The following is a 13122-nucleotide window of genomic DNA, read 5'->3' on the forward strand; positions in this document are numbered from 1 at the left end:
GTTCAAATGAAGAAGTCTTCAAGATTATGATTACAAGGGGTTAAATTATGGAGGTATAATTAAATAGTGAGACACCCACTTGGTTTACAAGATTGCTGTACTTGTCCCTTGTTTTATAATTGAAAACGGAAAAACTTTGTACTAAAATTTTGATGAATTGGATTTGGGATGGGACTGGGTTCCCAGTGGTCCACCCACATGACCTCGTATAGATCACTCACTGCGTCACCAGGGTACAAATTAGTGACTTCTTCTGCAACTCTCACATGGAGTTCGCTTTCAGATTTTTCCTTTTTTGAAAGTAATGTCATTTGGATATATATATACACATATAGTAATAATTTATTTTTAATTTAAAATTATTTAATTAATAATAATAATAATATATTATTTATATATTTAAATTATATATTATATTATACACCAATATAATAACAGTTACTATTATTATTTTTAATTGCCAAAATCTATTGAGTTTGAAAGATACAATCAAGGATACTGCATGGAATGTGAAATTTCGGCTTGATGAGCCCATGAAGGTGGCAGTGGAAATTCCTTGGTGTAACTGTAGCAGGTATTAGAGCAACCAAAAAAAAGAAAAACCCTTGAATTATCCAATTTAAAATGTTCATAAAATCAAATCGATGATCAAATCAGTTATCTCATTAATTCATGATTCGTCTGATTCAATTTATTATCAAATTATAATAAATAAATTTTATTTAAAAATTTATAAAAATAAAATCAATTAGGATACATACACCTATAAAGATTAGAACATGTTTTTTTTAAGGAGTAACAATTATTTATTTGATTTTAATGAAATAATTAAAATAAAAATAAGATTTTTTTTAATTTTATTTTTGAATTTATTTTTTCTTACAAACCTTTAGAAATTTATCTAATTAAACCAAATTATTCAAAAATAATTAAAATTTCGAAAAATGCCCTAAATTTTAGTCAAAGTTGGTTTTATTGATTTTGATTGAATTTAACCGAATCAATGAATAAATCGCTTTTTCATGTTAACTGAACCAGACTTGAAATCAATTCCTAATTCAATCTGTTGAATCAAACAGTACAGTCCGGTATTAAAACCAGTAATTTATTGGTTTTGAAATCAATTATTAAACCCAGAATTTTATCCAATATGATTGGCCAGACCCCAATGTAGAACAGGCCGGGTCAGATGGTGCTCATGTCATAAAAAGTTTAAAAAACCTGTGGTAGATACTGATTAGTAAAAACCGGCCGGGATTTATTCGATGTTTATAGAACGGTTGACGAGGGAAAATATTCATTTTCTAATTGACATGTTACTTCAATTAATACCTCCATAACTCCTGTTACTTGGGACTTCTTTTTAACACGAGGTCTAGATGGCAAAAATGTCATATACAAATTAGCGCTTTTGAAACAATTATACCTCTAAAAGGTTTAGTAATCGTGTAAATATCTTTGGGTTCTGAGTGTCGAATGATTTGAAGAGGCAAACCACAGTCATGATTTAGATTTATGAGGGAAACCAATTTCTGAGTAAACTGTAGAAATTAGTATCATATGACACATATAAACGAAAAATAATACGTATATATAATAAGATATTGATTATCAATATAAATTAATATACTTTAAAAAAAAAAAAAGAGAACAAAAGTATATTTGAAATTTCTTTTTAATTTTGGAAAAATATTTGTAATATTTTCTAAATGTATAACAAATAAATTTTTTTATTATTTAAAAAAAGATATATCTTGCTATAAAATACAATAAACAATACCCGATATGAAAAATTAAATCTTCAATGCAAGATACTTATCATGAAGTGAACCATTCTTGCAGTACACAGAAAGAAATAGACAAAAGGCGGCACAATGTATTATGAAATTAACATTATTTCTGAAATCAACAACAGCTTTAAAACACCACTGAAGTTGCCTAGATGTTCGTAAAGCTTATTTCACTAGAGTAACATACCTGTAAAAACTTCCCAACTCCCGGAGGCTAAATACCAATGAATGCCACAATTATTTTTAATGTTTTGGGGAGAGGATGACGGGCAGGGGATCAATATACACGAGCTTTAGGTGGGAAGGACTCAATCTCATCATCTAATGTATTCATGTGAACAGGTCTGTATTCTAGTCGCACCTTCTCGTTCTTCCAATACCTGCCAGTCATAATATTTGAACATTACCATAATAGAATTCACAACTCCTCGTTGAACTGAAATGACTAGTTAAAATGTCATGTAATTAGGTAATACTTTATTTTTAATTTAAAATTTTTCAATCACATAATGACATATCATCTGAATCTTTAATCAAGTTTTGGTAGCCTAAACCCAACACAAAAATACCACCTAAATCTGACTGAATTTATTGAGAATACTGCCTAAAGCTCTATACCATTTATTGTAGTTATCCTATCATACAGATAAGTACTCTTGACCAAAATCCCAAACCCACCCGCTTTATGGATGAGTATACTTGGACAGAATATCTTAAATAATTAGGAAAAATGAACTTCAACCCCAAAAAGGGGAGGAAAAGTAGGAAAGGTTGGGAGATCTCCTCAAGTTGCCAGCCTTTACTATGTTATTTGGGTTCTGCTATTGTTATTATTCATCTAGTGAGGGCTGTGTAATTGGCAGTTGAACTCTCAGTGAATATATATGCAAAGAACACTGATTTCCTTTCAATTCTCAGTACTGGTTATACTGTGGTTGTGTGTGGAAATTGGCGTGTGCTGCGGAATTAGGTGTTGCAGAGTCAGAGTTCAAACACTGTTCTCATCAACTCTTGCATCTTAAGAGCAAGGATGGTAACTTACCCCAAGGTGTGTTTCATCCAGTTCACATCATCTCTTGTCTGCACAGACAGCAACTAAATTCATTATACAGAAAAAATAAAAATTGAAAATCCAAACTGTTAACCAAAAGAAACTAACAGACCGTAAAATCTTCACGTGCATGAGCTCCTCTGCTCTCTTTCCTAGCTTCAGCAGAATGCATGGTGATACATGCATTTATCAGAAGGTTCTCCAACTCTATAGTCTCTACCAGGTCAGAGTTCCTAGCAAGAAAAAGATCTTAGAATTAAGATCATGATGCAAATAAGTAACACTAAATGATTTAACCATCAATATTCTCATGCACAAAACATGTTACCATATCAAACTACGATCTGTCAACTTAACATCATGAAAACTATCCCATGCTTTGTCGATCAATTGACAACCTGCAGAACCAACACAAACATATAGGGAATTAAATAGTGTTTGTAAGGGCTCATTACTGAGTAGATTCAAACCATATGCAATAATAAGTAGACTCAATTATGTGGGGGTGTGGAGGTCTGCTCTTCAAATTCATCTAACAAAGTTTGAATATTTAATCGCACAATAAGCTGGGTAAAAAAGTTATTAAAAGAGAGGAGATATGTAGTGGACAAAAGTTTTGGGGAGAATAACAGTTATTCGTCAAAGATACTACGGAAATCAATTTCATTGCATCATTCTAGATTAGAATGATTTAGTCAATCATCATGATTTCCAAACTTCCTATTTCATATTAGGGAATGTTTTAGTCAATCATCATGATAGCTCAATTTCCTATTTCGAATTACGGAATGATTTAATCAATCATTATGGTTTTGTAAGATTTAATCATAGAATGATTCCCCTTCCTATGATATCATTTTTTCCTTATTTTAGATAAGTAATTGCCATATTAAGGAATCTTGTTTTTCTTATATATTTACTTGTATTTTCCCCAACCATTCACAAAGAAATGAACTCATTGGAGTTGTTCAGATACCTTCTTCTAGTGTATCCTGTGTACGGAACACAGCTGCATTATTCTGCATTATCCGTTGCATATTCAACCGAATTTTTGAAGTTGGTATTGAGCCATTTGAATTTCTAATTTTGTCCAGCCATGCAATGGTCTTCTGGCCGGCATCTTTCTCCAATGGCTTTTGTTTATCCCCTGCACAACAATGGGAAGAAGTATCTTTGATTAGTCATATAAACATCATCAGTGATTATCTGCCACTTCCATACATCAACTTGCCTGGTCTCTGGATCTCTGCAACTCTGTTTGCACAAGCTCGGCCAAAAACAACAATGTCAAGAAGAGAATTCGCACCAAGCCGATTGGCACCATGAACTGATGCACAGGCAGCCTCACCAGCAGCCATTAGTCCTGGAACTACGGCATCTGGGTCATTTCCCTTGATAGTAACTACCTGCAATGCAAACAGCAAAATCAATGTATCATAAAAATCAACACCACTACTGATTTCTCAAATCCATTAGCATTGTGAAACCTTGAATTGATAAATACGAGAAATTGAATATTTCAAACCTTAAGTTAACTACTGTCTTAGCCTCTACCATAAAAAATTATAAGAATTACAAATCAGTATATGCTATTTTTCTTTCCAATTATACCTCTCCATGGTGATTAGTCGGAATTCCGCCCATATTATAATGCACAGTGGGTAAGACTGGAATGGGCTCCTTTGTAACATCAACTCCAGCAAAGATAGCAGCAGTTTCAGATATACCAGGTAGCCTCTCCTTGAGCACTTCTGGGGGTAAGTGATTTAAGTGGAGATAGATGTGATCCTTCAAAGGTCCTGTTGGATATTAATACCAAATTTATTAAATTATAGACAATGACATGTCAAAATCAAATAATGGGGAAACTAGTTATAAGTTTTAGACATAATTCTACATGAGGCATACATATTAACAGCAAAAATTGAGCTATTTCTTGCATCACAGATACACTATTATTGACATAATTGATTCAAGGAATCAATAGAACATTAAAAGTTCAGAAAAATATAAGATGATAATACCAAAATACATAGACTTATTCTGTGGATACTATAAATGATTGATGCTCATTTGATCACAAATCTATTATTCAACTACTAAAAGCCTGCATTTCCCTGTACAAAGATTAACACAGAACACCATTATTTTTGCCTGGAAGATCAAATATAAATTTAATTATAGCAGTGCCCCATACCTACACCACGACCTTCTCTAATTTCCATGGTCATGGATCTAGAAACAACATCTCTTGATGCAAGATCCTTAGCAGTAGGGGCATACCGTTCCATAAATCGTTCACCTTCACTGTTTCTTAAAATACCACCTTCACCTCGAGATCCTGCAGCAGATAAATAAAAAATGAACTTCTGTCAACTTCGGCTGAACAAGAGTATTTGAATAAAAAATATTAAAAACAGATATGTATGTAAACTAAAACTAAAACAGCATCTTGATATGAACTAGATGTACTAACCTTCAGTAATGAGGCACCCAGCCCCATAGATGCCAGTAGGGTGAAATTGTACAAATTCCAAATCCTGAAGGAAATATATATTCTAGATAAATATAATGGAAACAAAACAAGTCTAAAGGGCTCCGGAAGAAGAAAAGCAAACCTGAAGTGGGAGCCCAGCACGTGCAACCATGGCATTGCCATCTCCTGTGCAAGTATGGGCTGAAGTTGCAGAAAAATAGGTTCTGCCATAGCCCTGAAAAGAAACAAAAATGAATGATATATAGAGATATTGTGTACTTGGAGTCAAATAAGCTTTGCTCGCAAGTATAGTACCCCAGTGGCCAAAATTGTTGAAGCAGAACGGAATCGATGTAGTGTCCCATCCTCCATATTCAATGCAATTACTCCTTGGCAGGTACCTGCAAAAAATGTTTAGCTATGCTTCTGCTTCCTGGTTTAAGTGTCCAATTATTAACCCTTACAAACCAACAAGAAGAAGAAAGGATTTAATGATAAAAACTTAAGTTACCATGCTGCCAACTTACCATCACTGCTCATCAATAGATCCAAAGCAAAATATTCCACAAAGAATTGTGTATTATGTTTCATAGCCTGACCATAGAGAGTGTGCAATAAAGCATGACCAGTTCTGTCAGCAGCACATGCACAACGGTAAGCCTGTCCACCTGTGATGATAACAATAATGAGAATTCCAAACTTAAAAAGCTATCTGTGCAAATAATCTGACTTGATAATCGTCATTCCAACTTCGAATTTGCCCATCAAACCTTTTCCAAAGTCAAGACTTTGACCACCAAATGCACGTTGGTATATTTTTCCATCTTCTGTTCGAGAAAATGGTAAACCATAATTCTCAAGCTCAATCACAGCTTTTGGCGCCTCCCTACACATATACTGAATGGCATCCTGATCACCTGTTCAAAGACAAGTCCCTTGCATGTTAATACCCAAACAAGCTAGAATTTACTAAAAGTAGTATTTGAGCTGTAATGCACCAGATGCACTGCAATGACTAGAAGAGGAGCATATATTTGTGTGTACAACAAGTCCTTAGCCCTTCGCAAGATCTATATTGTTTCATCCATTTAACAATTTTATATTTATGATTCAACAGCAAAACATTATGAAGGTACATAACCACAAAAAAGATCCATCTAATCTCTTAAGCAAGAAAGTGCTAACAAATTGGATAGAGCACTGACAAACACATAAAAATAGCAAGTAAAGAAACTATCTGCATTGTTTGGATTTTAATACTTGCCTGTCACGTAGCAAATGCACAGCAAAAGAAGCTTCAACTTTACAAAGTTAACATACCTAACCAATCACTCCCCTTGACTGTGTCATACATGTGCCATCTCCAATCATCTTCAGTCATGTTTCCCAATGCAGCATTTATACCACCCTGTATAAAGTTAACTATCTGAATCAGGAAAGCCCAAGCCAGTGAACATGAAGATGAGATAATAATGTTTAATGGACAAAACTCTTAACGCAAATATTACAAAAAATGAAAGTCATGCAGCATGTCTGCATCCTTCAACCAAGTATCCAAGATATAAACAAAATAAACAAATTATGTGGCAACTGGGAAGAACAAGAGAACAATCACTGGATGAATTTCAAAAGAACAATAAGCGTATCATCAGGTTTCATTGCTACATACATTACCCTTTCAAAATGCATAAATAAACAAATATCTATTGTAATAACGAATTCTTGAAGATGAAAGTGTACGTCCACATAGAATCCAATCACTAGTATATAGTATAACGTGATAAATGCAGTAAAATTTCAGAAATGATGACAAACTTTGGAAAATCAAATAAATTGATAAAGTCAACAAGCAATATCAGTCACATTGCAAATAACTAAAATGAATCTTGCATACCTGAGCTGCAACAGTGTGAGAACGAGTTGGGAACAGCTTGGTAATACAAGCAGTGTTGAAACCATGCTCTGAAAGTCCTATGGCTGCTCTCAGCCCAGCACCACCAGCTCCTACAACAACAGCATCATACGTATGATCCACTATGGTGTATCCCCCACTCTGTCCCCATAAAAACAAATGTAACCAATCGCAACACGTTAATGAAACTTACAGATTCTTTTCGGAAAATAAATAAGCCGAGATAGTGATTGGAAATAAAACAAGGAATAAGATGAGCATAAATCAGAAATTATCAAAATAAAATCCACTAATAAAGTATGAAATTAGGAGGAAATGCATAAATTAAAACAGAAAAAGCGATAAATCAATACAAAAAACCCTAATATCAAGGTCTAAAAGAAAAAGGGAGAAAAAACCGTACAGGATGAGAAGAGAAGAATCTGGCAATGTGAGATCTAACAGAATCATTGGAAATCGACCGTTTCGAATGAGAAGGTAAGCGAAGGCCACGAGCAACGCAGCGCCACATCGCTTCTCTGTCGACTGTTTTCTTACTGGTAAGAACGGAATAGCTGAGAGATCGCAGAGTCAGAGACTCGTCGCGCTGGGAGGAGGCGAAGTGGGAAGCCGATTAAAAGAAATGATGTGTCAAACAAAATCGCTGTTGGGATGTTGAAAATACTAATTAGACTTGTGGCGGCTGGCAGTTTAATGCGCTTAAAGGAGGATATTATAGTAATTTCACTTTATTGTTAGTCATTGACCCTAAAAAAAATATTTCAAGAAAAACCTAATAAATTGTTAGTCATCTCCTTTATTACGGATTCTAAAACAAGCAATAAAATTAACGAGGGGACTAAATTAACACTATATTTAGCCACATGTCAGTTTTTCCACGTGGCACACGCCAAACTGCTGAGTGGTGGTGGTGCTCCTTTGGCCACGACGGTGGTGGAGACGCTGGCTACGTGCCCTCAAGCCCATCGCAGCAATCAAAATAAGTTAGTCCCGTGTACCTTTTTTGACGAATTAGATTGGCGTAACGGGCAACGTACGTCAGGTGTGAACAAACATGTCATCCTAATTTGTTGCTAAAATTCAAAGGCCAAAAACTATTTTCCCCGTAAAAAGCCTGCCTTATTCACTATGGATAGTGAATTTCATTATATAAAAAGATAAAAATATTATTTAATATAATTTTTGTTATATTTTTTATTTTCAAAATAAATATATCTAAAGAATTATTATTTTTAAGAATATTAGAGGTGTTACAAAAATTAAATAAATTTTATTAACAAAAATAGACGACAAATAAGAATTTAACTTTTTAAAATTTTAAAAATCATCATTTGGCCAAATTAAAATTGATATGTGTTTCGCAATATAATATCTTTGGTCTAATGATCTAGTTTAATGTCAAGATATTATTTACTTTGAATTTATATTTCATCAGGAAATATATAAAAATTTAACAATATGAAATGTGACATGTATATTCAGATAATTAGTACTTGGTCGTTTATCCTGTGAATAATATGGTTTGCATTATTTCAAACACTTATTGACGGTAAAATATTTGGTCAAGGATTCAAAAATCTATTGTCGTGAAATAATCTTTTAATAAAACTATGTGTATATAGTTTTGAATATATAATTAAATATTTAAATAATATGTTATTATACAATTAAATGATTTTAAATTTAGAATAAAATAAATATTCAAAACTTGGGTGTAGATAACACTAAAATAATTTCAAAGAGAAATAGACGAGATCTCGGAGACTCTTGCGTGGATCCTCTTAATGCAAAATGGACTTTGGTTTTGGTACTTCATTTATTAGGCCCGAATTTAATTGTGCCTTCAAAATTAGTGTTCCTAACAGGGATGACGATGGGAGGGGTGGAGAGGAGATCTCAATCTCCGTCCCCGTTACAGAGATGAAAATGATTTCTTGTCCCTTCCTCACGAAAAAAAATCATTTTCTCATCCCCTCTCTGTCTTTGAAAGAAAAAATCTCCTCCTTGTACTTACAAGAAAAAATATTTTTTTTATATCCTCTAAATATAATATAAATATATTAAATAACAAAATTAAGTAAAATTAAAATTAATCTACTATTTTAAATATTACAAATATAATATATTAACGATTTTAATATGCACAACAAAAACCTAAATAAATTTGAAAAACATAAATAATCTAAAACTATAAAAATATGTTAGTATTTTAAGTAAATATATTCATATAAAGGGACGGGAATGAGAGTGGGGTGGGGAAGAGGTGGGATGAGGAGAGGACACATGTATTTCCGTCTTCAATTATAAAGAGTTTTTTTTCATTCTCGTCCTTATCTCCTTTTTCTTTTTTATTAAAAAATTTCCTCCCTATTAAGCTCAGAAAGAGTTGAAGTCTCTAAAATTGGATCGAAATTCTCTAATGGCAAAATTGCCTTTTTAAGGGTATCCAAATATGTGGGTTGCCGGAAAGGTTATGTTTGCCAGTTTGCTTCTCTTGTCGGCTGCCTAAAACAGACGAAATGGCCGTTTTAAAGGAGATAGGATGGCAGGATTCAATTAAAATTAGAGCCCACATCACATTCAAATCCACAACGTCTTGTTTCCAATGTCACATTTGGGATTAGACTGAAACTAAATTAACTCAAATTTAAAAGTAAATTCGATTTAATTTAATTTAATTTAAATTGAGTTTGAATAAAAAGATTTGAGTAATTGTTTAAGCAAATCAGACTTATGTTAAAGAGAGTTTGATTACATCCAACTCATGATATAAATAGGATAAATAATTTAATTTAGTTTAAATAAAACTCATAACTTGATTTGAATTATATTAAATAATTGTTAAAATGATATCATTTTGTCTTATATTAGATAAAACAATATCGTTTTATTAATAACTCATGAATTCAAATTATAAATTTAAATCATAAATTCAAATCATAAACTCAAGATGAACTTAAATCATTTTTAATTTTACCTCAACAAACTTGAGCCGAATTATTTTTTATTCAATCTAAACCGAGTTAAAAGATATTTAGATCCAATTCAGTTCATATCTACCCTTAATCACATAAAAAGAGATGGTCGATATTAAAACCTTGATCAAGCGAATTTCACACATCTATTCTCGTTAAAAATTAATTACTTTCTCAATTAGAAATGAAATTTAAGAGGGTTAAAATACTTTTCCAATTAAAAATAAAATTTAAGTGAGTTAAGGTTAAATAAAGAATAAATAAAATAAAATAATGAAATTTAAAGAAAATTAGATATAAAATTTTATAGAATATATGTATTAACTTTTATATTTTAAAATAATTATATTTATTTTAATATAAAATTTATTTATATTATTATAATCTTGACCTTCCTAGCGGTCCGCGATTACATACATGCATGAGCATGAGTTAATCATATCAGGGGCTGGTGCTTCACTCTGATGGGTAAACCTTTGGGGAATTCCACAAATGGCAAAGCAAAAGCTTGATCGGGTTCAGCCAATTCCCAGTGGTAATTGAGGACCAAATGGTGAATAAAAACAGCCATTTCGACTCTTGCTAGTTCTGATCCAGGGCAGTGCCGGGGTCCTGCCCCAAACGGCATGAAATAATTGCTTGTTGCCCCACGACTTTCACTGTTTTGCTGCACCACAATATCAATTTCAACCCATTATCAACATAAATAATTTATACCTTTGAAAATATATAAAATCCTGGCTTGAAAATGAAAAAGAAATATAGTTAAACTGACTAACCTGCCATCTCCATGGATTGAAGTGTTGAGGGTGGTCAAAGAGAGAAGAATCCAAGTGCATTGCTGTTAATACTGGAAGTACTTTCCACCCACTTGGAATGTCATAACCTATACATATTAATTCATTTATTTAACACAATTTTACCTTCAAACCAACACCTTCCTTCATTAATTGACTCTATGCCTTTACCTTTGTACTGTACATTTTTCAGAGCCCTCCTGTGGAGATATCTTACAACATTTCCAAGCCTAAGTGTCTCACTCACAACCTTCATAAACATAAAGTAAAAAATTACCCACTTAGGAAATGCTTTCCCACACACACACACATATGTAATATGTACCCGGTTGTAAGAATCCAATTGAATATTCAGATAATGTGTTATTATATGATTGGATGATAGGTGTTCGATTGCATATGTATCATCTCAATTGGGACTTATAGTTTTATTGAATGAATTAACATCACTTACACATTGGCTGAATTCCATTTTCTTGTAGTCTTCCCAGTTCAACTCCATCTCTCCTGATCGCTTCTTGGCTCTGGCAATCTCAAGGTGTTCTTCCTGTGAAGAGAAGAAAAGTATTAACTATATATTATCAAAATAAGTCAGTCTATTGTATATATAATCTGTTATGCTCAATTACCTGCAACTGTTTAATGGCTGCAGGGCAACTTTGCAAGAAGTAGATAGATAAAGCCAAGGTAACTGATGAAGTTTCATAGCCGACAAAGAGCAAACCTAGCACGAAATCAAGAATTTGCTCTGTTGAAAGATTCGAATGCTTCAAAACCCACCCCAGAACATCCTCCTCCTCCATGTCTTCTGCTCCATCTTTCATTTTTCGGATTCTCTCTTTCATTTCTTTCTCAATGAATTTCAGGACAGTTGATCGAGACTGCCAAATAGAACAACCAAATTAGCCAAACAAGAAGAAACTAAATAAGTGATTAATGAGGTTCCCAGATGAACTACCTGTAAGGCCTTTCTGTAAGCACATCCAGGCAAATTTAAAGGTGCAGATACAACTCCTTTCATGAAAGTAAGATATTCTCTTCTTAAGAGCTCAGTCTCAGGCTTTCCAGGGTCCATGCTCATAGTATGTTTCGCCATTATATTGAAAGTAAACTGCAGTACCCATTTTCTTAAAATTGTTAAGCTTATTAAAAAAAAAAGTCAAAAAATTATATTCAAAGTCTGAAAAGAAGTTAACCCTCTTGGCTTCGTCTTGGGCAGAGAATACAGAATTATCCTTCCATGCATTCAAAACAAGAAAGGTATTTTTTTCCACTTCTCTTAATAGACGAGTCCTCAGCATGGTGTGGGTCAGGAAATTGAGGGATATATTTCTCATTCCTTTATGCATGTCTCCAACAAGTTCCACCATAGCCCATTTCCCAAAAATTCCAGCTAAGTTTCTCGGAAAACTGCTTTCAAACAATTTCCCTTCGTTCAGAAATATGAATTTATTTAGCCCAGCATCTGCAGAGACTATCGTCGGCTCCCCAAACAAGTTAGACTTGTAGATTTTTCCATACCTGCGGCATATATATATCATTAAACTAAAACAGTCAGTTAATGCCATGATTAGATTGACGTCTAAAGTCTCTCTAGTTCAATTTTTAATTTACCTTGCCATGCGATTTTCCATGAATTCGCCTACTGATGTAGCCGAGTGACGCTTATAATAAGCAATGGTTTCTCCAATCAAAGGCCACCCCATCTTGCCCGGAGGAAGATTAAATCTGGTTTTCTTTCTGTTGATTACAGTGAAGATAATAAGAAGAGTCAAGATGGATGATAAAAGTAAGAAAATATGGTCTGAGTCAGACATGGAGAGTGGCTGACTTTCCCTCTCTTTCCCCATAATATATCAGACTTCTACTTTACTCCCGACTTCTTCTTCGTGTCTTGGAACCTTTCCGATGGTATATATACACAAATTTTAAGCCAGGACGTGACATTACACCATGTATTTTCATGATAATTTTAATAAGTAAATATAACATCATCAATAAAATTATGTGTATTTATTTCACATACACAAATATATATACATTTATATATATCATCATACGATTGAGTGATTTTAAATTAAAGATAAAACAATATTTAATGATATGATAACACATATGAAT

General features: G+C 33.1%; 2 protein-coding genes across 3 annotated transcripts; both read right to left on the reverse strand.

The window, feature by feature from the left end:
* Nucleotides 1-1786: 1786 nt before the first annotated feature.
* On the reverse strand, nucleotides 1787-7894 carry LOC123199422 (succinate dehydrogenase [ubiquinone] flavoprotein subunit, mitochondrial). The gene is made up of 16 exons (XM_044614424.1): nucleotides 7633-7894; nucleotides 7212-7370; nucleotides 6638-6725; nucleotides 6088-6234; nucleotides 5845-5985; nucleotides 5633-5718; nucleotides 5460-5552; nucleotides 5318-5381; nucleotides 5039-5182; nucleotides 4453-4640; nucleotides 4073-4247; nucleotides 3818-3988; nucleotides 3170-3239; nucleotides 2954-3074; nucleotides 2833-2870; nucleotides 1787-2170 (listed from the first exon to the last, which is right to left on the reverse strand). Exons 1-16 carry the CDS (start codon nucleotides 7738-7740, stop codon nucleotides 2068-2070), a joined length of 1896 nt encoding a protein of 631 aa, XP_044470359.1. The 5' UTR covers nucleotides 7741-7894; the 3' UTR covers nucleotides 1787-2067.
* A 2658-nt stretch (nucleotides 7895-10552) lies between these two features.
* On the reverse strand, nucleotides 10553-12922 carry LOC123199643 (cytochrome P450 90B1-like). Of its 2 annotated transcripts, XM_044614675.1 has the most exons (9): nucleotides 12817-12921; nucleotides 12616-12741; nucleotides 12198-12522; nucleotides 11960-12112; nucleotides 11631-11882; nucleotides 11456-11548; nucleotides 11173-11251; nucleotides 10984-11090; nucleotides 10553-10871 (listed from the first exon to the last, which is right to left on the reverse strand). In XM_044614675.1, exons 1-9 carry the CDS (start codon nucleotides 12849-12851, stop codon nucleotides 10641-10643), a joined length of 1401 nt encoding a protein of 466 aa, XP_044470610.1. In that variant the 5' UTR covers nucleotides 12852-12921; the 3' UTR covers nucleotides 10553-10640. The 2 variants fall into 2 exon arrangements, with proteins under 2 accessions (XP_044470610.1, XP_044470608.1); XM_044614673.1 differs by having other exon boundaries at nucleotides 12616-12922.
* Nucleotides 12923-13122: the final 200 nt, after the last annotated feature.

This window comes from Mangifera indica, chromosome 16, assembly GCF_011075055.1.
Source record: "Mangifera indica cultivar Alphonso chromosome 16, CATAS_Mindica_2.1, whole genome shotgun sequence".
Taxonomy (NCBI): Eukaryota; Viridiplantae; Streptophyta; class Magnoliopsida; order Sapindales; family Anacardiaceae; genus Mangifera; species Mangifera indica.

Coding starts and splice junctions, on each gene's coding strand:
- LOC123199643 (XM_044614673.1), bottom strand. CDS start 12,851: ATGGGGAAAGAGAGGGAAAGTCAGCCACTCTCCATGTCTGACTCAGAC. Junction 12,523..12,615: donor ATGGAAAATCGCATGGCAAG/GTAAATTAAAAA, acceptor TATATGCCGCAG/GTATGGAAAAATCTACAAGT. Junction 12,113..12,197: donor CCCAAGACGAAGCCAAGAGG/GTTAACTTCTTT, acceptor TGGGTACTGCAG/TTTACTTTCAATATAATGGC.
- LOC123199422 (XM_044614424.1), bottom strand. CDS start 7,740: ATGTGGCGCTGCGTTGCTCGTGGCCTTCGCTTACCTTCTCATTCGAAA. Junction 5,183..5,317: donor TGGGTGCCTCATTACTGAAG/GTTAGTACATCT, acceptor TATCTGCTGCAG/GATCTCGAGGTGAAGGTGGT. Junction 2,871..2,953: donor ATGCACGTGAAGATTTTACG/GTCTGTTAGTTT, acceptor CTGTCTGTGCAG/ACAAGAGATGATGTGAACTG.